The 25,125-nt window shown below is 40.1% G+C and overlaps 2 protein-coding genes across 2 annotated transcripts in view; both read left to right on the plus strand.

The window, feature by feature from the left end:
* Positions 1–755: 755 nt before the first annotated feature.
* On the plus strand, positions 756–11,954 carry TAT (tyrosine aminotransferase). Its single transcript, XM_032424446.1, has 12 exons — positions 756–878; positions 1,493–1,739; positions 1,890–1,994; positions 4,800–4,867; positions 6,168–6,326; positions 6,527–6,665; positions 7,074–7,126; positions 8,106–8,258; positions 9,080–9,208; positions 9,547–9,630; positions 10,362–10,460; positions 11,364–11,954. The coding sequence occupies exons 2-12, from the start codon at positions 1,505–1,507 to the stop codon at positions 11,502–11,504; spliced, it is 1,365 nt and encodes a 454-aa protein (XP_032280337.1). The 5' UTR covers positions 756–878; positions 1,493–1,504; the 3' UTR covers positions 11,505–11,954.
* A 1,941-nt stretch (positions 11,955–13,895) lies between these two features.
* Positions 13,896–25,125, plus strand: part of LOC116644484 (zinc finger protein 19-like) — an 88,383-nt gene continuing 77,153 nt past the window's right edge. Inside the window, exons 1-2 of the mRNA XM_032424079.1 lie at positions 13,896–14,421; positions 18,336–18,416. The gene's annotated coding sequence lies outside the window, so the exon portion shown is untranslated. The remainder of the gene's footprint in view (positions 14,422–18,335; positions 18,417–25,125) is intronic.

Consider the following 25,125-nt stretch of genomic DNA (forward strand, 5'->3'; position numbering starts at 1 on the left):
CTCACCCGACATCTTATTCTCCCAATAACTCCATACCAGGTAAATGAAGGAGAATTCACAGGACAAGATGACATTGCCCAGATTTTAAATGCCTTGAAGACCCTACTGTCGTTGGAGTGGAACTTAATTTGCTTCAACTGCCTGGTTTGTTGTGACTGAAGTAGAATCTCATGGACCTGGGAAAGGAGGGCAAGATGTAGGAGGTAAATAAACAGGTTGCAGAACAAACTGTAAGCCTGATCCCTTCAGTGTTTAGAAAATCTATGAAATTATGTATCTATGTATCTATCTTGGATTTATCTATGTATTTATCATCTATCTACCTACCTAACTATTAATCCATCTTGGTGAATGGATAGAAATGGCCAAATGGTTACCACTACCTACCCCTGGGAGCGAGAATAGAGTGTATAGAGAGCAAGGGGCAAGGAAGGACTCTCACTTTTTACTTTACATGTTTCTGTATTGTTAACATGTTACTGGGTTGTTTTGTATCAAAAGAGATTTAATAAAAATTGCCAACTGTAATCATAACTACCCCTCTGACAGTCCTCGCACAAAGTGTCCAGAAAGAGTTAACACAGAGACTTCCAGATGTTTGTAGTGAGGACAAACTCCTGATTTGGTGGTGGGGGTGGGGGAAGGGTTAGAGGTGAGAAGCAGCAGAAAGTGAGGAAGGGAGGGGAGGGAGGGCTGGCCACCCAGTTCTCACCCTAACCAATAGCACAAAAGTTCCAGGCCCAACGCCCATTTGTGCAGACTATTTCAGGAGTCAAGAATTGCATCTAAGCCCATTGTCACTGTGACCTGTGAAAGAAGAACACTAAGAGAGGTTACAGGTTCGTCTCCTTAGAGGCTGTTTCTCCTTTAGTTGGAAGGTAAAATCTCAAGCCTCAGCTAATCTGGTGGTGGTAACTGGGATGTATGCTTTTTTTCTCTATGGTGTATTGACTTCTTTTTCCACAGGGCAGTAAGATGCTTATGGGATAGGGCTTTATTTTTGCTAATGACAAGATTAACACTAAATTTCTAACCACATGGAATGCTTTTTCCCGGTTCTTCTTATTTGCAGAGGGCAAGACAAAGTCTGTTGAAGCTAATATTAGGGAGACTCTTGGGTAGGCTTTGCATGGAAAGGAGGCAACACATAGTCTTTGACGGTTTCACAGTTTTCATGTCATTTCCCCTTGGTTGCACTGAGAGCAGTTAAACTTTTATGGGCATTAGGGTTGCACACAGCAAATCTCACAGCAGATAAGTAGTCTATGGAACGGTCTTTGCTATTGTTATACAATGGGTTCTTGCTTTATTTTCTATCTCAGCAAAAGGTCTTAAAACTCCCCTCCTTCACAAGAAAGCATGAGAAATGTAGCAAAACGAGGCAGTTTGGGAAGACATGCCTAGTGAAATCACCCTGATGTGTAGGTCCAAATATGGCCCCCCAGAATGGTGCTCTGCTCTTAGAGTCACAGGGACCTCCTTTTCCCCGTAGGCTCCACTAGTGATGGACCCGTATGTGATTCAGATGAGCAGCAACAGCAACCTCCCCTCCGTTCTGGATGTGCACGTCAACATTGGTGGGAGAAGCTCCTTGTTGGGAAAAATGAAAGGCAGGAAGTCCAGATGGTCAGTGAAGCCTTCAGACATGTCCAACAAAACTTTCAATCCTATCCGGGCCATTGTGGACAGCATGAAGGTGAAGCCAAATCCAGACAAAACCATGATTGCTCTGTCAATTGGTGAGTTGGGGACACTCTGGTAAGGGGCGACCGTTGTTGCTCTTACCCCCTTTCTCACGGCTGGTTGGAGATGAGAGTAGAGGGGGAGTCTGAGCACTGGGCATGGAAGAGTAACATCTTGGTGGCTCCTTTTTTTTCTCGCATGAAAAGGGGACCCTACTGTGTTTGGAAACCTGCCTACAGACCCTGAAATTACCCAAGCCATGAAAGATGCTCTGGACTCGGGGAAGTATAATGGCTATGCTCCCTCCATTGGTAAGTTTCTCCTGAGACTCTGTCTGGTGGCTTCCAAATCTTTAGTGCTCTTCTATTAGGAATAAATTTCTAGCAGTTCTCCTTGCTTCCTTGATGCATAGTTCCTAAGGAGAGGCTAAAACAAAATGGTCATTTGGATTTGGGGAAGGAGGTCTCAGAATGCTTAAACACAGCCACCAAGGTCCAGCTTCTTTCCTGGCTTCCTTTAGCACGCTGACCCCTCCTCTCTAAGCTCCCATTCACATACTTCTTTCTCAAATAGCACTCCTCTCCTATCATTGCTAATTCTAGTAGGAAGGCCTTGAGTTCGGTTGCAGCTGCTTGTCTACTGAGCCCTGTAGGTCCTAAATTAATGTACTTACTGCACCATGTAAATAGCTTCTTGGCTTTATTTCCCCTTCTCCATACATTCGTAGGTTATTTTAACTAGGGTTCTGACCGCATTCAAATGCAGTTGTAGCTGTTTCAGATGAAAGAGATAAAAACAAACTAGAATATAAGGAAGGGGGCATCCTATTGAAGAGTAGAAGGTTGTTTCTGACAGAAAGAAATTATTCTTATTTAGGTGTTTTTAAAATACAAGTTTCAGATGTACGGCTGTATAATATGACAACCGTATACACTACAAAGTGATCACCACCCCAGGTCTGGTTACCATCCATCACCATACAGTTGAGCCCTTCACCCATTTTGCCCATCCCTATTCTTACTCAGGTTTAACTGTCTCCATCTATTTAAACATTTTCACATTAAACATTTTAATAAAATCAGGGATCCTTTGACTTTATCTCAACGTGTTGCACATCTGTCTGTAATGTGCACCTAGCAACATATTCTTTTCTTTTTTTAATTATTTTTATTTTTTTATTTGAATATAGTTGACACACAATGTTACTTTAGTTTCAGGTGTTCAACATAGTGATTCAACATCTCTGTATGTTATTGTGCTCAGCGCAAGTGTAGCTACCATCTATCACCATACGACGCTAGTACAATATCATTGACTATATTCCCTATGCTGTGACTTTTATTCTCATGACTCACTCATTCCACAAATGGAAGCTGTATCTCCCTGTCCCGTTCACCCATTTTTGCCCTTCCTCCTACCCGTCTCCCCTGGCAGCCATCAGTTTGTTCTCTGTATCTATAGGTCTGATTTTGATTTTTTTTGTTTGTTCATTTGTTTGTTTTTTAGATTTCACATGTAAGTGAATTTGTCTTTCTCAGTCTGACTTATTTCACTTAACATAATACCCTCTAGGTCCATCCATGTTGTCGCAAAGGCAAGACATAATAACATATTTTTAATGTAGAATACAAATCCAGTTTCATGCTAAAATAGAATTTTTAAAAAGATTTTATTTTTATTTATTTGACAGAGAGAGAGCTCACAAGCAGGGGAGTGGCAGGCAGAGGGAGAGGGAGAAGCAGGCTCCCCGCTGAGCAGAGAGCCCGATGTGGGACTCAATTCTCGGACCCTGGGATCATGATCTGAGCTGAAGGCAGAGGCTTAACCGACTGAGCCACCCAGGCGCCCCTCTCTGAAGTGTTTTTAAAATCCCAGGGTCCTGGGATCGAGCCCCACATCGGGCTCCCTGCTCATTGGGGAGCCTGCTTCTCCCTCTCCCACTCCCCCTGCTTGTGTTCCCTCTCTCGCTGTGTCTCTCTCTGTTAAATAAATAAATAAAATCTAAAAAAAACAAACAAACAAACAAAAAAAACACTTCAGAGAGATCTGAGGGACATAACTTTTAGGTTGATTGTTTATACTTTATAAAGTTTCATACAACAAAAATAAAAACAAAGTAAGACCAAAAATGAGGTTTTATCTTATTAAAACAAGTTTATAACTTTTATATCCAAAGTATTAGGGAACTGATTCAACCTGAAAAACCAGAACCAATTTTCCATGTGACAAATATTCAAAGGATATGAACATTTCATGCCAAAAGAAATACAGATCATAATATATATCTAGGAAAAAGGTCTTCCTTATGAATAATTAAGGAAGTGCTGATTTATATAACTTCAAGACTTTATCTTTATTAAGTGGAACATTATGAAATATTGCATCTGGACTTTCTGATTGAATGGAATCTTTTTGGAAAACAATTTTGCAAAACATAATTTGTATGCTACTAACTCTACTCCAAGTTTATAAGCCAACATTTGGAAATATTGTCTAAGAATAGAATTTAAAAGAAAAAAATTGTGCAAAACCACTAATAGGTATATCATATGATCTAAAAAACTTAAAAGGGACCCAATGTATTGAATGCATTGATTGTAACTTTTCAAAAAATATAGTCCCTGGAAGGAATTTAGGAATAATCTAAATCCTGTTTTGTTTTTTTTTTAATGAAAAATAAAACATAATCACAGTAACCAAGATGGTGCAGAGTATTTTATAGTTTGGAGAATTCTCCTTGTTATTATTCATACATTTGAGCTTTTTTTTTTTTTTAAGATTTTATTTATTTATTTGAGAGAGAGAGAGCATGAGCAGGGCAGAGGGAGAGGGAGAAGCAGGCTCCCCACTGAGCAGGGAACCCACCTCGGGGCTCGATCCCAGGACCCTGGGATCATGACCTGAGCTGAAGGCAGACGCTTAACTGACTGAGCCACCCAGCCGCCCCCACACATTTGAGCTTATTATAAAAATGTAAAACATCAAGTCAATGTCTTTTCTCTGTGGTGGCTGAGAGCTAACCTGAATAGCACGTGCTCTAAGCAGGAGCAGAAGGTAGCTGGAAGCCCTCTTAACTCTAGAGCATAGTGGTCAGCTTCTCCCTTCTACTCTTTCAGGCTACTTATCCAGTCGGGAGGAGATTGCTTCTTACTACCACCGGCCTGAGGCACCCCTGGAAGCTAAGGTAAGCCTTAGACAATGTATCAGCTCTGAAGCGGTATTGGGCAATCTGTACTTTTTTCCTTGTTTCTGTCCCACAAGGAATAAGGATTGCAGGGGGAACAAAAGGTGTGGAGAATTGCCCTTCTCATATAGTGAGGCCACTAATCCATGATTTTATATATTTATATATATATATATATATATATTTAAAGATTTTATTTATTTGTTAGAGAGAGAGAACACAAGCAGGGGGAGCTGCAGAGGTAGAGAGAGAAGCAGGCTCCCCGCTGAGCAAGGATCCCGATGCAGGACTCGATCCCAGGACCCTGGCTGGGATCATGACCTGAGCTGAAGGCAGATGGTTAACTGACTGAGCCGCCCAGGCACCCCCTAATCCATGATTATATTTAATGTCATTACAGTATGATGAGGATGTTGCATACAATTTATGTGATGTCCTGTCTTAAGGAGGCTCAAAGGACTCAGAGGTCCCCCTATATTTGATTCTTTGCGAAAGATCATTAAAAAACAATAATTCATAAACACCAAATAAGTAACATTTTTTATTTTACCAGAAGGATCTTTTCTTAAATTTGCAGCTTCCCTCACTCACCTGAAGTTCACTCAGTTGGGAAGATCGAGGTACTATGGCATATCGAATCAATGGCAGTGCCAAGTGTAAATGTCCCTCTCCCTCTATTGTCTACTGTGTGTGGTTGATATTTCTTAACATAAGAGGTGCCCTCGGTCTATATTTCAGAGAAGAGTCAGGCCTCAAATTTATGGTCAAAAATAAATAAATAACCACGTGAAAAAGTCCAAGGTCAAAATGATCTTTCATGGAAGTCTGCTGAGTCACAGCTGCCATGTCCTTTTTAAAGTGATTTACTTCTTTTTTAAAAAAGATTTATTTATTTAGTTTAGAGAGAGAGAGAGAGGAAGAACAGGGAGGGGCACAGGAAGAGGGAGAGAGAGAATCTCAAGCAGATTCCCTGCTGAGCATGGAGCCTGATGCGGGGCTCAATCCCATGACCCTGAGATCATGGTCAGAGCCGAAATCAGGAGCCGGATGCTTATCCGACTGAGCCACCCAGGTGCCCCAAGTAATTTATGTCTTTTAAGTAGTCAACATTTTCAACATTTAGATAATGGATATACACAAACATTAATTTCTTTCAATTTTGGCTCAGTACAGTCTTTACTACTTTACTTAGAACTTGCAAAAGTAAGTTTATCATTGCTCCCCACTCACCCATCTGATAATCTCTTTTCTCTTGTTGCTGTGGAACCCCTAACAAAGTGAGCCTTTTCTCTCTTTACAGGATGTCATTCTGACTAGTGGCTGCAGTCAGGCTATTGAACTTTGTTTAGCTGTGTTGGCCAATCCAGGACAGAACATCCTAGTTCCGAGACCTGGTTTCTCTCTCTATAGGACTTTGGCTGAATCGATGGGAATTGAGGTCAAACTCTACAATTTATTGGTAAACAACTTTTTAATTTTAGACTCAAGGGCTCAATTATTATGTCGTAATAATATATGACCATTATCTTAGCACAGAAAGATCCGGAAGTGGGTGGTGGAGGCCACAAACACATTTTATTATTTAGAAGACACTGTTAGGTGAGTGTTCCCCCTAAATTTTTCAGAATCATCTTAGTCTCACTCTTTCTTCCTCCCCAGCCAGAGAAGTCTTGGGAAATTGACTTGAAACAACTGGAATCTCTGATTGATGAAAAGACAGCTTGTCTCATTGTTAATAATCCATCAAACCCCTGTGGGTCAGTGTTCAGTAAAAGTCATCTCCAGAAAATTCTGGCTGGTAAGTCCATCAGACTTCATTTGACAGGAGCAGATATGGGGATGGAATCCTTTATCTGTTTCCTGGAATGAGAAAAGAGTCAGTTCCAAGCTGAGGATGGAAATGGGGGAACTCCACGGGGGTCTCCAGTGAATAGTGTGCCACGGGAACGGTAGGACTTGCCTGCAAGACGAAAAAGGCAACACTTGCCTCTGCACCATTTCCATATGTGGAAGAGAGGGTTTGAAATATCCAGTTGATTAAATGGCAGATTTGTACCCTGGAAGGGTATAAGAAGAATATATAGTTCTTAAAGAGGAAAACAAAACACACAAACATGAAATGCAAAGTAAAATAAGTCCAGGTGAATATTAATTGCTAAGGCAATTCACATTAAAAATGATTTGAGTCTGTTTCTCTTATTTTCAGTGGCTGCAAGGCAGTGCGTCCCCATCTTGGCTGATGAGATCTATGGAGACATGGTAAGTCTTGGGCAGGATATATCACTATAATAATCTCATATCCAAATTATTTCATGGGACCTTTAGAGGTGGCATCTAGAATAACCAGAAGTAATTCCTAATCATTTCAGTACAGCAAATCAGTATCCCTGCACTCTAAATAAATAGATCGGGGTGCCTGGATGGCTCAGTCGGTTAAGCATCCAACTCTTGATTTTAGCTCAGTCATGATCTCAGGGTTGTGAGATTGAGTCCCGTGTCAGGCTTTGCACTGAGTGTGGAGCCTGCTTAAGATTCTCTCTCTCCCTCTCCCTTTCCCCCTCATCCCCCCACCTTAAAAAAACATACATATAGATCTACGACACCTTAGCCAGTTTTCCAAAGTCCAAAAAGCTATGAAAATCTGAAGATTTTTGAAATTCATTTGGTGGAAAAACCTGACTTGACCTGATACAAAGATATTTGTAGATGTTTTTATATATCTCACTTACAGATCTATCTATTTGTCAAAAATGTAAGGAAAGGGACAGAAATGTTAATATGCTTGATTAGGAGTGCTGTCCCAGACTGCCTTGGTGTTAGGTAATGTATGATACATGTGCTACATAACTTCTCCAAAATCCAAACAGTTCTGCATTCTGCAACATTTACATACGGGCCCAGGAATTTCAGACAAAGGGTTGTGGGCTCCTATTTTATTTTTAGATCTCTAATTCCAACAGACATTCATTCCCTAGAGCGAGCTTCATTGGGTTATACATATTCCTAGGCTAGAATCAGTGTCCTCATTGTAGGCTTCCTTTAATCCAGACCAGACACCAGATTAAATATCTTGAGATAGTCTCCTTTGAAGCCTCTTGGGCTCCCAATTATGCTTTGGGGTAGGATGAGCCCAGAAATCCAAGGCCCTGTCCCTAGTTATACAAGGTAAAGGGTGGGAGACGGGATTTGGAGGAAAATAAGCCAGAAGACAACTCTAACAAGCATCTCCTCTCCTCAGGTGTTTTCGGATTCCAAATTTGAGCCTCTGGCCACCCTCAGCAGCAACGTCCCCATCCTGTCCTGTGGAGGGCTGGCCAAGCGCTGGCTCGTTCCTGGCTGGAGGTTGGGCTGGATCCTCATCCATGATCGAAGAGACATTTTTGGCAACGAGGTAAGAACAATGTGGTGAAATGGTATGTCTAATTTAGTATACATACATGTATTTACTTTGCATGCACAGTGGTTGGGAGGTGATTTTTGCTGTAGTGTTGTTTTTTCCTTCTTCTTGGCCCTGTAGTTTCTGGGTGCCTGGAAAGATGCCCGTAAGATGGTACTAGTTATTCCTCTCCAAAACTCAGTTTTCCTGTACCTGGCTCTGTGAAGAAGTTCCATCTGCTTCTGATTTTAGGACCGCAAAAAAAGGAAACAGTAGCTCTAATGACACCTGACATTGTTTGCAGGCTTACGATGTGCCAGCGTTCAAAATACGTTATTTTAACTTAATCCTCCCGGGGCGCCTGGGTGGCTCAGTTGGTTAAGCGACTGCCTTCGGCTCAGGTCATGATCTCAGGGTCCTGGGATCGAGCCCCGCATCGGGCTCCCTGCTCGGCGGGAAGCCTGCTTCTCCCTCTCCCACTCCCCCTGTTTGTGTTCCCTCTCTTGCTGTCTCTCTCTGTCAAATAAATAAATAAAATCTTTAAAAAAAAAAAAACTTAATCCTCCCAACAACCCAATGAGGCCAGGATTAGTATTATCTACATTTTTCGGGTGAGACACATGAGGCACTAAGATGTTGTATAATTTGCCCAGAGTCACACAGGAGGCATGTGACAGAGCTGGGCTGAAACCCAAGCGGTCTGATCCAAGAACGCCACTAGGCATCATCACTTCCCCAGAGATTAAAAACCTGATGAAAAGAATGGTCAGAACAAGAATCCCCAAAGCTGGAACACTTAAGGAAGGCTAAGTAATATGTTTGCCGGGGCACTTTAGATCCGAGATGGGCTGGTGAAGCTGAGTCAGCGGATCCTGGGGCCCTGCACCATCGTCCAGGGAGCTCTGAAAAGCATCCTGCATCGCACCCCTCAGGAGTTCTACCACAACACTCTGAGCTTCCTGAAGGTAAGGGCAGCCCATGGCCTTCCACTCTGGCAGTCAGGGAAAGCCACCAGGGGAATTAGGAATAATGGGTCCTCATTTCTGGAGCAATGTCCCATTACAGGGCTTCCAAATCAGGAGGTGGCATTAGTGTAACCATCCACCCTGACATTTATCTCATTTCTGGCACTTCACTCGGCTCCGGGCCAAAAGCTTCCAGTGATTGGACTTTTTCTTGTTGACTCCTTATGCCAGCAGAACAAACGTAGGTTCCCTGCCTTCGGTGTGGGCTCTACTTTTAATGACTTGCTTTTCTTTCACTTAAATTTTGATCCTTGACATCTTTCTTCCTCCTCTTATAGTCCAATGCTGATCTTTGCTATGGGGCATTGGCTGCCATCCCTGGACTCCAGCCAGTCCGTCCTTCCGGGGCCATGTACCTCATGGTAAGTGTGTGGGTGGCAGGCATTTGCTGTAGGGCAAGCAGAAGCCAGTCTGCAGCACTCACAGAGACAACCAACTAAGCTTCTGGGCCAGTCATTTTAGGAATCCCCTTGTTCTGAATTGCCCCAATAACATGATTTAACCTCAGTGTTAAAAAAACAAAAACAAAAACACCTTTTAAAATGACTTAATTTCTCGATTCAGAAAATCGTTTTATGTATAGATACAGGGAAGATAGACACAAATAAGAGGCTTTCCACACCATTGTACTTCTCAACTAGGATTGATACTGGTTCCCTAGGGGTGTTTGGGAGTATATGGGAATTTTGTTTGTTTGCAGAATGACTTGGGGCAGGTGTGGGGGGATGCTCTTGGCATTTTGTGGACTGGGGATACTAAATCTCTTGCAATGGGTGGGATTGTTCCATGCAATCAAGAATTTCCTGGCCCATAATGCTTATATTGCCTTTTTAGAGAAACACTGGCATTCTGTTTGCAGCTCTCATTTATCATCGTCTAGGAAGGAACGCTTCAAAAAACTAAAATATTCATATAAATATATCCTCTCTTCCCTATGAAAAATTCCATGAGCTCCTAAGTGTGAGAACTCTTAGTTATCAGTAGTAGAGTTCCAAGATATTTTGTAGAGCCGCCCTACCTTAATTTCTAGCATAGGGAGTTGGCCTGTTTTCCCTCCTTCTGATAAGTTTGCCTCTCCCTGTTATTGGTATAGGTTGGAATTGAGATGGAACATTTCCCAGAATTTGAGAATGATGTGGAGTTCACGGAGCGGTTAGTTGCTGAGCAATCAGTCCACTGCCTCCCAGCAACGGTGAGTGCTTATGTCTCTCTCAGGACGTTCTCAACTGTTTCTAGAGCCTTAGGAGCTCTCCCTGAGTTGGTCCTTAACCTGATTTTTTCCTCCCCCAACAAAGTGTATTCTCATTTGATAAAATTTAAACTGATGTGTCTCATGGCCTTGATTTAAAATTTGTTTCTCCCCCATCATTATCCCATTGTACTGGGAAGAAAAGTTGTGGCTGAACATTTTAGGTGAGGGGAAATAAACTTGTCCCACAAGTCCCTTTTAAGATGAATTAACTGTTACTAGACTTAGCACCCCAGTGATGGTGTCAACTCAGAGAAGAAGCAGAGCTAAAATAAAACAAAAACATTTATTTGGTGTCTCAGAATTGCAATTTGGGGAACACAGATTTAGGCAGCAACCCAAATAGTATCCTCCCACTCCCTACCCTTCCCCTCCCCCCCAGAACAAAAGTCAAGGGTTTTTAAAGACAAAAGGGAATGCTTGTATATATTGTTTATAAAGAATTTTAGTTGATTGGTGGCAGAAAACTAATCTTGGCTGAATATAATTGGTTACTAAGGCTATCACTGAGCAAAGACTCTTACTATAGCAAGTTGCAGTAAGGAATAACTAAGGACTCTGGCTGAGTCCTTTTAAGATTCGTGGTTTAGCCCAGTTCAAAAATTCACGGATTCACCGGTGAAGAGGTGCATAAGGTCCATCTCCTTAATGACCTCCTGGGTCCATTTTAAAACCCCCTGACATAAGTGACCCCATTTCATTTCACCTTCCACAGTAGAACTGAGCGAACTGATAGCTCTGAGTAAATGACATCACTGCTTCTTGCTGATCGGGACCCTGGTCATTTTAGGGTGGTTTAGTACCAGATTCAACTGCTACAAAAATAACAGGTGCTTATTTTTGCAGTGCTTCGAGTACCCGAATTTCTTCCGAGTGGTAATCACGGTCCCCAAAGTGATGATGCTGGAGGCCTGTAGCCGGATCCAGGAGTTCTGTGAGCTGCACTACCATTGTGCTGAAGGGAGCCAGGAGGAGTGTGACAAATAGGCCCAGGTCCATTCTCTTGAGCATGTGTCCCATCCGGGGAGGGCTGGACTGGGCCTTGCTGTTCCTCAAGAGGAATCAGGTGCCCCTACTGGGAGAGGGGCCTCAAAAGCATGTCAAGGGTTCAGAATTGCTCCTGCTTTCCCCCAACTATGTCCACATACACACTCTGCATCCCAGATTCTCCTCTCACTCTGCTCTGCTGGAGTGACTCACTAATTCATGAATCCGCCCCCTCCTATATGACTTCCTCCTTTTTTCCTGAGAGTACTAGGTGAGCAAAATTTACCAGAAAGTGGTAGAGACAAGAAAAGTAAAAGCTCATGATGAGAGAAACAAAAGATTGAGAGAATTTGTGCCCCCAAACATTTCCTCATACTGTAAGTAAGAGTACACTCTCTCCAGTCAGGTCTGAGGCCCAACTCTGTTACTGCTTCACTTCAGGTATACCTCGCTTTATGCAATAGAACTATAACGAAAGAAGTTGGGGACACATATATTTGGTTTATTATATTTTAAACACATTAGGAAAATTTGCTAATTTGAAGGATCCCTTACAGAAACCTTCTTGTTGATTTTTTAAAAAAGAATTATTGATTGTACAGGGCGCCTGGCTGGCTCAGTTGGTAGAGCATGTGACTCTTGATCTTGGGGTCATGAGTTTGAGCCCCACACTGGGTACAGAGATACATACACACATAAATAAATAGAATTACTGATTGTAAAGGTGATCAATGGACTTTCTAAATTTAGATATGTGTACATCAGGGTTTCTTAAAATGAGGGCACATCTGTAACTTTAAAGAAAAAAAAAAGGAGGAATCATAGGACCTTCCAGAAATACTGTGGTGTAAGGGCCAGAAATATCCTCACTTATCATTTTTGTGGAATCATTGCTTTTGCTGTAAGGTTGATATTGATTTATTGATATATATATTATATTATCTTTTCATATGTTTTCTAAGGAACATTTATATTGACAAGATCCTTTATTTTGCCAAGGGCATAAATTATTGTTTTTCTTCTTTTTTTAAAAAAAAATAAATTTTACTAAGTATGCTCTTTTGTAATGTGGTTTTTCTCCTCTGTGGGGAATTCTTATTTCTATTGAACAGCAATTCTTATTGCTGTTCATTGTTTAGTCTGATTGATGCATTACCGACTAGGCTTCATTTATTTCTTTGTCCATGTACTGACATTTGGAGTTACTTAAGAAATACTATTCCTAAAACATCTTATTTGGGAGTTCAACTTCTGGCTTCCTACTTACAAACAAGGCAAACTAAGAAGCAACATTACAAACCTCTGGCATTTGACTTCACACTTTACACTTTTTGGGACTCCCCATCTCTGGTCCCAAATTCCTATGCTCTAGATCCACTAACCACTCAGTGGTGAATGAAACTGAAGGGGTTCAGTTGACCCAGGGAATGAGAGATATCAGACATCTTTCATTATGGGCCTTTTGCCTACAAATCCTCTTAGGCCCAGCTGACTAGTTTTTTCCTCAAGACTTCTCTTAGAGGAGGAAGCATGAAGTTATCTTGCAAGGTTGGGGGCGGGAGTATACTATAATCAGTCTGGAGATTACTCACTAAAAGAAATTTTCCTCATCTAGAAGAGGAACTTCAGGTCTCAACCCTGGCAGTCACACCCAGTTAATTTCCTTTACAAAAATAAATATCAAATATCCATATTTAGTGAGTTCCCACTAAAATTTACCTTTTAATTTTCTTTGGCAAATCCAAAGGGAACATACAACAATTGAGATGATAAAGATTTGTTTCCTGTATGCCACCAATGCCAATAATTTTCTGAAAGTGCCTGGTTCTCTTTTCCTATACCCCCCTGACCCCAACTCCCAAAAGATCTCTGTCCAGAACTATACAGGAAGACTTGGTGGTTTACACAAGACGTTTTATCTTAACGTGCATATAATTCTATCCAGTTTACTGAATTCTACTCAGACTTCTTAAACTTCCGAATTTCGTGTCTACATTTTGATAAGGGGATCAAGGAAATAACTCAAACATTAAAAAAAAATAATACATGCACACTGGGCAAATTTCAAAGGATGCAAACGAACAAAAAACAAAAACATTCCTCATGCCCGTGTCCTTCAGCCACCCAGTCCTTTAACCCCTGAGGTAATCAGTTAGCAGTTGCTGGTCCATTCTTTGAAATTATTCTGTGAATACGTAAACGTGTGTGTGTATTAAGTTTTCCTTTTTTCTTTCCTTTCTTCAAAGTAACTATTACTCAACTTTATAATTCAGCTTCCTATGGAAGACAAACAAGGGATATTTCTGAGGTGTCCATCACCTCCCGGGCGTTCTTAGATAAACAGAACTCCTAGGCGGGTCTGCTTCCAAACGAGATTAAAATTCCCCCAGGGCTAGCTTCCAGATGCTTCTCGGACAGCAGCGGCAGGAGAGAGGGTGCAGTCCGAGCGTCTCAAAAAACAATGCGTTAAAAAAAGTCTGTGAATGCACCTTTCTTTCTAGGCCAGAGCACCGCCTATCGGGTAACTGGCAAGTACCACACAGCTGATGCCACATCGTATCCCACCCCAGTCCCTAAGGAGCCAACAACACCCTGACAGGGGGCGGCAGTGGAATCGCGTGAGGAGAAACTACGGCTGCGCAGGCGCTGATGCAAGTGCGGGGCGCCCTGCAGCTCAGGGAGCGTGCGCCACCACGGGCGCCGAAGCGCTGCTCAGGGCGCAGCCGCAGAACCTGAGCAGACGGCGAGGGTCGATCTCTTTAGCAGGTGCTGGGCTTTTCTCAGTTGGGCGTTTCGGTTTTGTTTCCTCCTCCAGCTTTCCTCGGACCCGCGTCCTGTGGAGAGATTCTCTTCCTCGTTTGCTCCCTGTCTGGGCTACATCTGGCAGGACGCTTCCCGGAAGTTGACACATGCCTAGGTAATGTAAACACCTGTCAAATAAATGAACTGTGCATTTTCCTTTTCCGATGAGTTGACACATGCCTAGGTAATGTAAACACCTGTCAAATAAGTGAACTGTGCATTTTCCTTTTCCGATGAGTTGACACATGCCTAGGTAATGTAAACACCTGTCAAATAAGTGAACTGTGCATTTTCCTTTTCCGATGAGTTGACACATGCCTAGGTAATGTAAACACCTGTTAAATAAGTGAACTGTGCATTTTCCTTTTCCGATGAGTTGTGACGCAGAAGCAGAAATTGCCCGTATTTGTTGTTAGCTGACAATTGTGTGGTCCCTGGAACTTTTCTCCAAAGAATTGTGCCCTTCATGGTCCCGAGTACTCGGCGTTTATGTTCGAATCTCTCCTCAGGCAGAAAAAATGAATCCACCGCTATGCTCCACACACTCCACACATTACTACCAGGAGGGGCTGTGTTTTAAGTACCCTAGGGGTTGAATTATTGAGTCCGTAGAAGACTGAATTCCCGGTACATCTTATTCATACTCCTTTATTTTAAACAATTTGCCTATATTTACAAACAAGTTTCATAGGGTTTTCTAGAACCTGCAAATCCGGATGATTTCCATGGGTCACATTGTTACAGAGCACCTTCCAAAGAGGCAGTCACTTTCCGACATTACAATTGAGGTATATTATGTAGTAGGTGATGCCATTTCTGCAAAGGAAACAATGAGATGAACCACCAAGTGTGTCTTAATTTTTGTCAATGTTTTGAGCATGGAAAAGAATTCTTGCTCTTTGAGACATTTACTCATTTGGTAACTGAAATGCAAAGGACATCATGGAATTCAAAGTACATTATGCCCCATTTAAAAAATAAAACCACAGGAGTTCTTTGGCAGCACGTATACTAAAATTTGAACAATACAGAGAAGATGGGCGTGGTGCTAGCACTTTAAAATTGAAGAGCACATTAAAAGGCTTATACACCATGACCAAGTGGGCTTTATTCCAGGAATCCAAGAATGGTTCAACATAGGAAAACTAATCAATGTAATACACAACCACAACAAAATGAAGGGTGAAACAACACGATCATCTCTATCGATGCAGACAAAGCATTTGACAAGATTCTACACTCTCATGATAAAAACACTCAAGCTAGAAATAGAAGGAAATGACATCAACATAATAAAGAACATCCATGAAAATCCCATGGCTAACATCATACTAGTGAAAGGCTGAAAGCTTTTCCAAGGATGCCCACTCTCTCCAGTTCTACAGTTCTATTCAACCTTATGTTGGAAGTCCTAGCAGATAGGCAAGAAAAAGAAATAAAAGGCATCCAAATTAGAAAGGAAGCAGTAAAATTATCTCTATTATTAAATGACGTCATCTTATAGGTAGAAAACCCTAATATTCCATAAGAAAACTACTAGAGAAAAAAACCTACTAGAACATAACTATACTTCAATAAAAAAATAAAAATTAAAAAAGCAAAAATTAAGAAATACCTATTACAACTAACAATGGAATTCAGCAAAGTTGCAGGATACAAAATCAATGCACAAAAATCAGTTGTGTTTCTATACACTAACAACAATAGCATCAAAAAGAATAAAATACTTGGGAATAAACCTAACCAAGGAGATGAGAGGTGAAATGATGCTCAACATCACTAATCATCAGAGAAATGCAAAACAAAACCACCATGAGATATCACCTCATGTCCATTAGGATGATTACAAAGAAAAAAGAAAGGGAGGGAGGGAGGATGGAAAGGACGGAAGGAAGGGAGAAAGAAAGGAAAAGAAAAGAAAAAAGAAGTGCTGGAAAGGACGTGAAGAAATTGGAATCATTGTTCATTGTTGGTGAGAATGTAAAATGGTGCATCCACGAGGGAAAACATGGCAGTTCCTCAAAAAATTAAAAATTGAACTACCATTTAATCCAACAATACTACTTGTGAGCATATATCCACAAGAATTGAAAGCAGGGGTCAAAGAGATATTTGTAAATCTATGTTCATAGCAGCATTATTCACAAGAGTCAAGGGGTAGAAGCAATCCAGATGTTCACTGAGGGATAATGGTTAAACAAAATAGAACAGAATACTATTCAGGCTTAAAAAGGAAGGAAATGCTATAATATGGATAAACCTTGAGAATATTATGTTAAATGAAATAAGCCAGTCACAAAATGACAAATAATGTATGATTCCACTTCTATGAGGTATCTACAGTAGTCAAGTTCATAGAAACAGAAAGTATAATGGTGGTTACCAGGCATTGGGGGAGGGGGAAAAGGGGATTTCTTGTTTAGTGGGTATAGAGTTTCCTATTTGAAAGATGAAAAAGTTCTGGAGATTTGTTTTACAACAATGTGAATATACTGAAAATTACTGAACTGTACACTTACACTTAGAAATGGTTAAGATGTTAAATTTTATGCTATGTTTCCTTTCTATCGAATGAAAAATAGCAGATCCTAAGAGTTCTCATCACAAGGAAAAAAAACATTTTTTTTTTCTTTTTTGGTGTATCTATATAAGATGATGGATGTTAACTAAACTTACTGTACAAATCATTTCACAATATATATGTCAAGTTGTTATGATGTATCCCTTAAATTATATAGTGCTGTATGTCAATAATATCTCAATACAACTGGAAAAAATTGAAAGCCACAAAAATGTGAGCTTCACGAGGGCAAGGACTTTTTTGTCTGTTTTATTTTCTTGTATATGCTCAGTGCCCAGAACAGCCTCTGGGACATAATAGGTTCTCAAACCATATTGGATGAATGAGTGAGTGAATGAGAAAATACAAAGACTAATGTATTGCAGTTACTTTTTATCTTTTGGTTAAGTGAACTACAGCAAGGAGATATTAAGTTTAACTGAAGATATTACTAGTGTAGAAGGAAGACCCAGAGACGAAGATACTTAGAAAGTTTACTTTCAAAGAGGTGCAAAGAAATGGTCAATAAGCACTTGAAAAGTTGTTCAACATCATTAGCCATTAGGAAAATGCAAATCCAAATCACGATGGGATATTGCTTCACACTCACTATGATGGCTATTTACTTTTTTTTTTTTTAACATTTTTTTTTCCTTTTAAGTAATTTCTGTGCCCGGGGTAGGGCTTGAACTCATGATCATGAGATTAAGAGTTGCTTGCTCTACCAACTGAGCCAGCCAGGTGCCCGTGATGATGGCTATAATTAAGAAAATAGACAAGTGTTGTAAGGATGTGGAGAAATTGGAATATTTATCCACTGCTGGTAGGAATATAAAATGTTCAGCCACTTCGGAAAGCAGTTTGATAGTTTCTCAAAAGGTTAAACGTGTAGTTACCATATGACCTATCACTTCTACTCCTAGAGCAAATAAAACAAGAGAAATGAAAACTATGTCCACATAAAACTTTTATAAGAATGTCCATAGCAGCATTACTCATAATAGCTAAAAGATAGCAACATCCCAAATATCCATCAGCTGATGAATGGCTAAAGTGTGATATATCCATACCATGGAATATTATTTGGCAGTAAAAAGGAAGTACTGATGCATGCTACAATGAGCTTTGAAAATACTGTGCTAAGTGAAAGAATCCGGTCAAAAAAACTATATATTTTGTGTGATTCCATATATGTCAAATGTCCAGAATAGGCAAATTCATAGAGATAGAAAATAAATTAGTGATTGCCTGGAGTTGAGGGTGAGGGTATATTTGGGGGGTGGAAGGTGGGGAGTGACTGATTACACGTACAAGATTTTTGGGGGGAGGTGATGAAAATGTTCTCAAATTTATTCTTTTGATAGTTGCACAACTTTGAATATACTAAAAACCATTAAATTTTACACTTAAGTGGGTGAATTTTATAGTATGTGAATTCTATTTCAGTACGCTGTTTTTCTTTTTTAAAGGTACAAAGGAGTTAGATTTCAGGAAGATCAAGTCAAATATTTGTTTGGCATTTAAAGGAATTTCAGGTTTTTAAAAGAAAGGTAAGAAGCCCATAAAATTACCAGTTTCATTTATCTGTTCATGGTGGAAAATAGTAACTTTTTCTCATATTAGCCATATTCACAAAGATTGTGATATTATTTTAGACATTAGTATTCTAAAAGGATGACACCATTTTTTATTAGGGAGTCCACACTAGATATTACTTAGTTTTAAATTTTTTCTTGGGAGATGGAACTAGTGAGGTGACTTCATCATTGCTGATTCATCTCAGGGTACAAAGTGTTTTTCCTGATTCTGGCATTTTATAATAGAAGCAGAAAAGCATCAGTTGGGCCTCCACACTGGGAAGAATAAGGAATTTCTAGCGTAACTTACATGCTGTACTAGTGCTCTTTAAGCATTTTTGTTCATGTGTTCTCTAAATAATTTTGAATTTTGACCTTGAAATTTTTAAACATATATAAAGTAGAAACAAGAGTATAATCAACACCCATATACCCATCATCCATTATCAAGACTTTTCCATATCTTTTTCTTTCCTGCTTGTTTTCTTTGTTAAAGGATTATAAAGTAAATCCTAGGCATGTGTCATTTTCCCTCATACACCCAGTATACATCTCTAAAAACCTGATTGCTTAATCACAGTGCCACATTGCACCAAATAATCAGATCTCTTCAGTTATCTTCAAAATGTCTTTTATAGTTGGTTCATTCAAATTAGGATCCAAACAAGGTTCAAATATTACTTTTAGCTTTATTTTTTATTTTTTAAAAATTTTTAAAAGATTTTATTTATTTGAGAGAGAGAGCGCACAAGCATGGGGAGCAGCAGGCAGAGGGAGAGGGAGAAGCAGGCTTCCTGCTGAGGAGGGAGCCTAATGTGGGGCTCCATCCCAAGACCCTGGGATCATGACCTGAGCCCAAGGCAGACCTTTAACCCACTGAGCCACCCAGGCGCCCCTTACTTCTGGTTTTAGGTCTCTTAAATCTCTCTTAATCTTTTCATGCCATTGACTTGTTGCAGAAATAGTTGTCCTGTGAAATGTCCCTAAGTGGGTTTGTTTGCTTCCTTGTGGTGTCATTTAACTGGTTCCTCTAAACCCCAAATGTCCATTAAATGGAATTTAGCTCTAGAACATGCATTTTTCAACAGGGATGATACTAGAAATTTTACATTATTCCTTTTCTCTCTCAATCTTGTATTTTGAGTCCATGTTTCCCTCCAATTTTATTTTAATGTAATCCTTTATTATCCTTGAAAGTGTTGTGTTGATCATATTTCTCTTCAACAAAAATATAGACTGAAGTGGCAGACTGCTAGGTATTCTAACACCCATTCTCCACTTCTTTTCCAGTATTAAAATGCCTGGACAGGAACCCCTTTTCATGTGAATTTCTCAACTTGGGGTCCTAGACTATTCAGATAGAATACATTTGAACACCAAACCCCTGTGAAGGAATGTCCATGGTTACAGATTCTTAGGGGGAGAGTTTTTTTTTTTTTTTTTTTTCTTCTTTCCAGAAGCCAGACCAAGAAAGATTTTTTTTTTTTTTAATCCATCCTTTCATTCAACCTTAACATTTGGAGAGTCCTGACTTCGTGCAGAGTCTAAATTTTGTCTCCCTGCCTTACATGGGCCTAAGGCCTCCGCTCCTCGTGTTAAAATCCAAACCCTTGGATTGCTGAACTAGTACCAGGATAAGTGTACTCTTATTGTCCTAGTTTTCAGTCCCTCTTTACTTGTGTTCCTTGGGAGATTCCCTTATTGCCTTGCAAGTTTAGCTCTGAATCTGAAAATGTTTGTTAAATTTGATCCAGCATATCTAGGTGTTTTGAAGGCCAAATATTTTCACGTTATCTAGTTTCTGATATGGTGATAGAAATTCCCATGCTTGTAGCTCCCTCCAATCTGATGCTTCCTCCTTCCATTCTTTCCCGCAGGAATCCTTGTTCCAATGCAGATAAAATTCCCTGTCATTCCCAAATTCTTTAGAATGTTCCTTTACCTCTTTGCCTTAACTATAACTTGGCTGTTCCCCCAGAAACACTGCCATGCCTAGAGCCAGTTTGAACTCTCTCTCTGAGAGTCTTGCGATAATTATCCTTCTTTAAAATATAGGCTACATTATTTTATACCCTTTCAACATTTCTGTGGATGACCTAACTAACCCACACCCTAACCTCAAGTCCTCCTGCCTGTCTTAAACCCGAGCTGCTATAAATCCTACCCACTTTTGGCCTCCCATTCCCATAGCTGCACCTTTGTTTTTTCATCATCATCCTGAACTAGACCATTTTAGGAATCTTAAACCTTGATGCACTGTATACTCCTCTCAGCCCGCTTGCCCTCCCAACTCTCTCGCAAGTTTACACCTTGACTTTGTTCAGCCCTCTAATCTCTCCATGTCTTTCTCCTGGTCCATTCACTCTCTTGCACTGTTACTCTTCTTTCTGCATATACCCCATGGTGCAACACTCACCCACGTTCTTGCCAGCTACTTCAGCTTCTTCGATTCCTTATCTTTCTATAGCATTTACCATGCAAAGTCTCTACCTGGGATTAATCTGTGAGGCTTCTCCATCTCTATAGTTAAAATAAAAATAAGATAAATTGGTGCCAATGGTGCATGGTCTTCGGCCTCACTGGGCCCTCTGCACTGTGTCAGCAACCCTTTTACAAATACTGGACCAGTGACTCCTTAGAAGCCTTGAGCTGAAGTTGGCAGAGCACATATAAAAGGACCTTAAGGGTCTGCATTGCTGCTTAAGAAAGCCATTTACTGAACATGTTGGGCTTTATTTGAACAAGAAAAAAACTTCATTTGTGTTTGAGCCATCAAATATTTGGGGATTCATTTGTTATAGCAGCTACCGTTACCTTAATTAATGCAATAAGATATCATTTTGAATTTTTTTATTAAAGATTTTATGATTTTACTTATTTATTTGAGAGAGAGTGAGTGAGCACGTGAGTGGGGGGGGGCAGAGGGAGAGAGAAATCTCAGACTCCGTGCTCTGTGTGGAGCCTGACAGGGGGCACGATCTCATGACCCCAAGATCATGACCTGAGCTGAAATCGAGAGTCCCAATGCTTAACTGACTGTGCCACCCAGGTGCCCCCCATTTTGATATTTTAATCAGTAAGAAGAGAAAATTCTATTCAGAAACAGTAATACAAAATTTAATCCCTTTGTTTTAAAATACATCATTAATGATACAAGTAAAAATCATACATCCTCGGGGCACCTGACTAGCTTAGTCAGTAGAGCATGTGACTCTTGATCTCAGGGTTGTGAGTTCAAGCCCCACGTTGGGTGTAGAGATTACTTAAAAATAAAATCTTGAAAAAAAACATACCCTTGAATAAACATGTCTCCAAAAAAAATATGCAGTGGCCAGTAAGCTTATAAGAAGATGTTTGACATCATCATTGGTCATTAAGGAAATGCAAATCAAAACCACAGTGTAATATCACTTCTCACCCACTGAAATGACTAACAAAAACAAACAATAAGGTAACAGGTGTTGGCAAGGCCATGGAGAAATAGGAACTCTTGTATGTTGGTGGTAGGAATGTAAAATGGTATAGTTGCTGTGAAAAACAGTTTGTTGATTCCTTGAAAAGATAAACATACAACTACTAGTAATTCTACTTCTAGGTTTATATATATCCGAAATAATTGCAAAAAGGAATGTAAATAGAACCTTGTTCATAAATATCCTTGGCAGCTCTATTTACAGTAGCCAAAAGGTGGAAACAACTCAAATGTCCATCAACAGATGAATAGAGAAACAAATTATGGTATATACATATAATGGAATATCATTTAGCTATAAAAAGGAATGAAGTACTGATACATGATACAACTTGGATGAGCCTTGAAAATATGCTAAATAAAAGAAGCCAGACACAAAAGGTCACATATTGTATAATTCCTTCTGTATGGAATATCCAGAAAAGGCAAATCTATAGAGACAAAAAGCAGATTAGAGATTGTTACAGGGGATTGGGGGGGATAGGGAGTGATAACTTAATGGATATGGGGTATTCCTCTGGGGCAATGAAACAGTTTGAAATTAAGGAGAGGTGGTTGCACAACATTGTAAATACAAAAAATGCCACTGAATTGTACAGTTTTAAATGGTTAGTTGTATATTATGTGAATTTTCCCTCTAAAAAGAGATAAAGAAAAGAAAAAGAAAAGAAAACAACTATAAAACTATAAAGAAAAAAAGAAAAAGTTAAACCACCTATAATGCTCATGCCTAGAGAGGATCACTATTCCTATTTGGCTGTGCTGGATTTCCTTCTAGATTTTTTTAAAATTATGGGATTATACTAGATACATTGATTTGTAAAATATGTTATTTCGTTTAATAAATCATACATCTTCAGTATTTTTAAAATGGCACATAATAGTGATGGAAATTGTCTGTATCTTGACTGTATTAATGTTAATATCCTGGTTGTGATATTGTATTACAGCTTTATAAGATGTTATCATTATAGGCGGAACCTAGGTGAAAAGTATATTGGATCCTTCTGTATTATTTCTCTCAACTGCCTGTGAATCTACAATTATCTTAAAAAATTAATTATAAAAATATCACACTAGCCAAAATCAGTTTCTTTTTTCTTTTTTTTTTAAGATTTTATTTATTCATTATTCATTTGAGAGAGAGAGAGAGAGCACAAGTGGAGGGGAGAGGCAGAGGGAAAGGGAGAAGCAGACTCCCCACTGAGCAGGGAGCCTGATGCGGGACTCGATCCCAGGACCTGGAGATCATGACCTGAGCTGAAGGCAGACGCCTAACTGACTGAGCCACCCAGGCACCCCGAAAATCAGTTTCATTAAAAAATATAGAATATGGAACTCATGAAACTTATATTGGAAAATGGCATTTTTCCAGGCTTTTTAATTTAATTTTTTGAATAGGTGATATAGTCATAAGGCTTAGAAAATTTAAAGTATAAAGAGTCATGTAGTAAAAGTCCTCCTTTCATCGTTATTCCTCATCTCCAGTCCAACCTGCCTTATTCCCTTATGGGGTCATTGTTTTTAGTGTCTCATGTATCCTTCCACGGAATATAGGTGTATATAAACAAATTTGAATACAGGTTTATATATTCTCCCCTTAATATGAAAGATAGCATGAATCCAGGTCTTGTACTTTGTCTTTTTTCTTTAAATATACATATATGTGTATGTGTGTGCATGTATAATATATATAATGTATGTGTGTGTATGTATAATATATATATGAATTGGGGAGCTTTCCATATATGCACACAGAGAAATTTCTCTCTCTCTCTCTTTCTCCTGCTACATAGGATTCCATAGTATGGTTATATCATAATTGTTGCCTATCAATTTTGCCCATCGCTAAGGGATTAGTTAATAAATAAGTTAACTGCTTATTTGGAAGACACCAGGAGAGGAGCCCAGGGATAGAGCAACTTTCCCCATGAATCAATGGCAGCAGATGTGGAGGCTGCCAGCAGAGGCTTGTCTGGAGGGTGAATGGGAGAGCCCACCAGGTGGAAGAGAACATCAGCCATCCTCTAACATAGAATGCAGCACTTCTAGAAGTTGTGAGAATGACCCTAAGGCTCTCCCCCAGCCCACCACTTCTCCCTCAGGCTCCACACTCAGCCCTCCCCCTTCCACAGCTCCCTTCCAGTATTTCTGCCTCAGCTGCCTTCTTGTTAAGAACCATCCAATCCCAGGGGTTCCCATCGACTAACTCCTCCCTTTCTGAGGCCATCTTATCCATATTTCAGTAACCATAATTTGATGGCTCCCAAATGTACATTTCTAGTCTAGACTTCTGAACTTCAGACTTGCACATCAACTGCCTTCTCCCATCTAAAAAGTACCACCAATTCCTCATTTCCACTTGTGTCTTCCCAAATCCAGCCTTCTTCCGCTATTCCCTCTCTCAGGAAATGGCATCTCCATCCCAACGGCACAAGCTAGAAACCTAAGAGTCATCTTCAACACCTCCTTCACTTGAATTTCCCCGTATACTCTCAAATATCCCTTAGATCTGGCCATTTCCATCTCCTATAGACTGCTCACTCTAATCCACATTACCACTGGCTGCTACAATCTCTTAACTGGTCTAACAACATCTATTCTGCTCTGCCATCCTCTCAACATTGCAGCTGAAGTGTTGTTGCTTTTTAACTTGAAATCTGATTTTGTCACCTGCTTAAATAATAACTTTCCATTGCTTTTAAAATCAAACAGAATCCCTAGCATGGCCTTCGGGGTCCTCCATTGTCTGGTTCTGCCTGCTTTCCTCCATTTTCACCTTGCACCAGGCACCTGCTAGCTTTTGGGGCTTTCCTACTGCACAGTCCTTGCCATCAGCCTTTTGCTCACACTCTTCCCTCTGTCTGTATCATTAACTTTGATTCATTTTTCAAAGCACAACTCGTAGGTCTTCCGTAGACCCTCAGCTTAGGTCAGCTTTCTTTTCGTCATTGTTCTTTTTTTTTTTTTTTTTTTAAGATTTTATTTATTTATTTGACAGAGAGAGCAAGACAACGAGAAAGGGTACACAAGCAGGGGGAGTGGGAGAGGGAGAAGCAGGCTTCCTGCTGAGCAGGGATCCCAGGACCCCAGGATCATGACCTGAGCCAAAGGCAGACGCTTAACGACTGAGACATCCAGGCGCCCCTTCTTCATTGTTCTTACCTTCTTTTGTTATTATATATTTCCTTGAGTGGTTCCAACATTTGA

This window comes from Phoca vitulina, unplaced genomic scaffold (genome assembly GCF_004348235.1).
Source record: "Phoca vitulina isolate PV1807 unplaced genomic scaffold, GSC_HSeal_1.0 scaffold30, whole genome shotgun sequence".
Classification (NCBI taxonomy): Eukaryota; Metazoa; Chordata; class Mammalia; order Carnivora; family Phocidae; genus Phoca; species Phoca vitulina.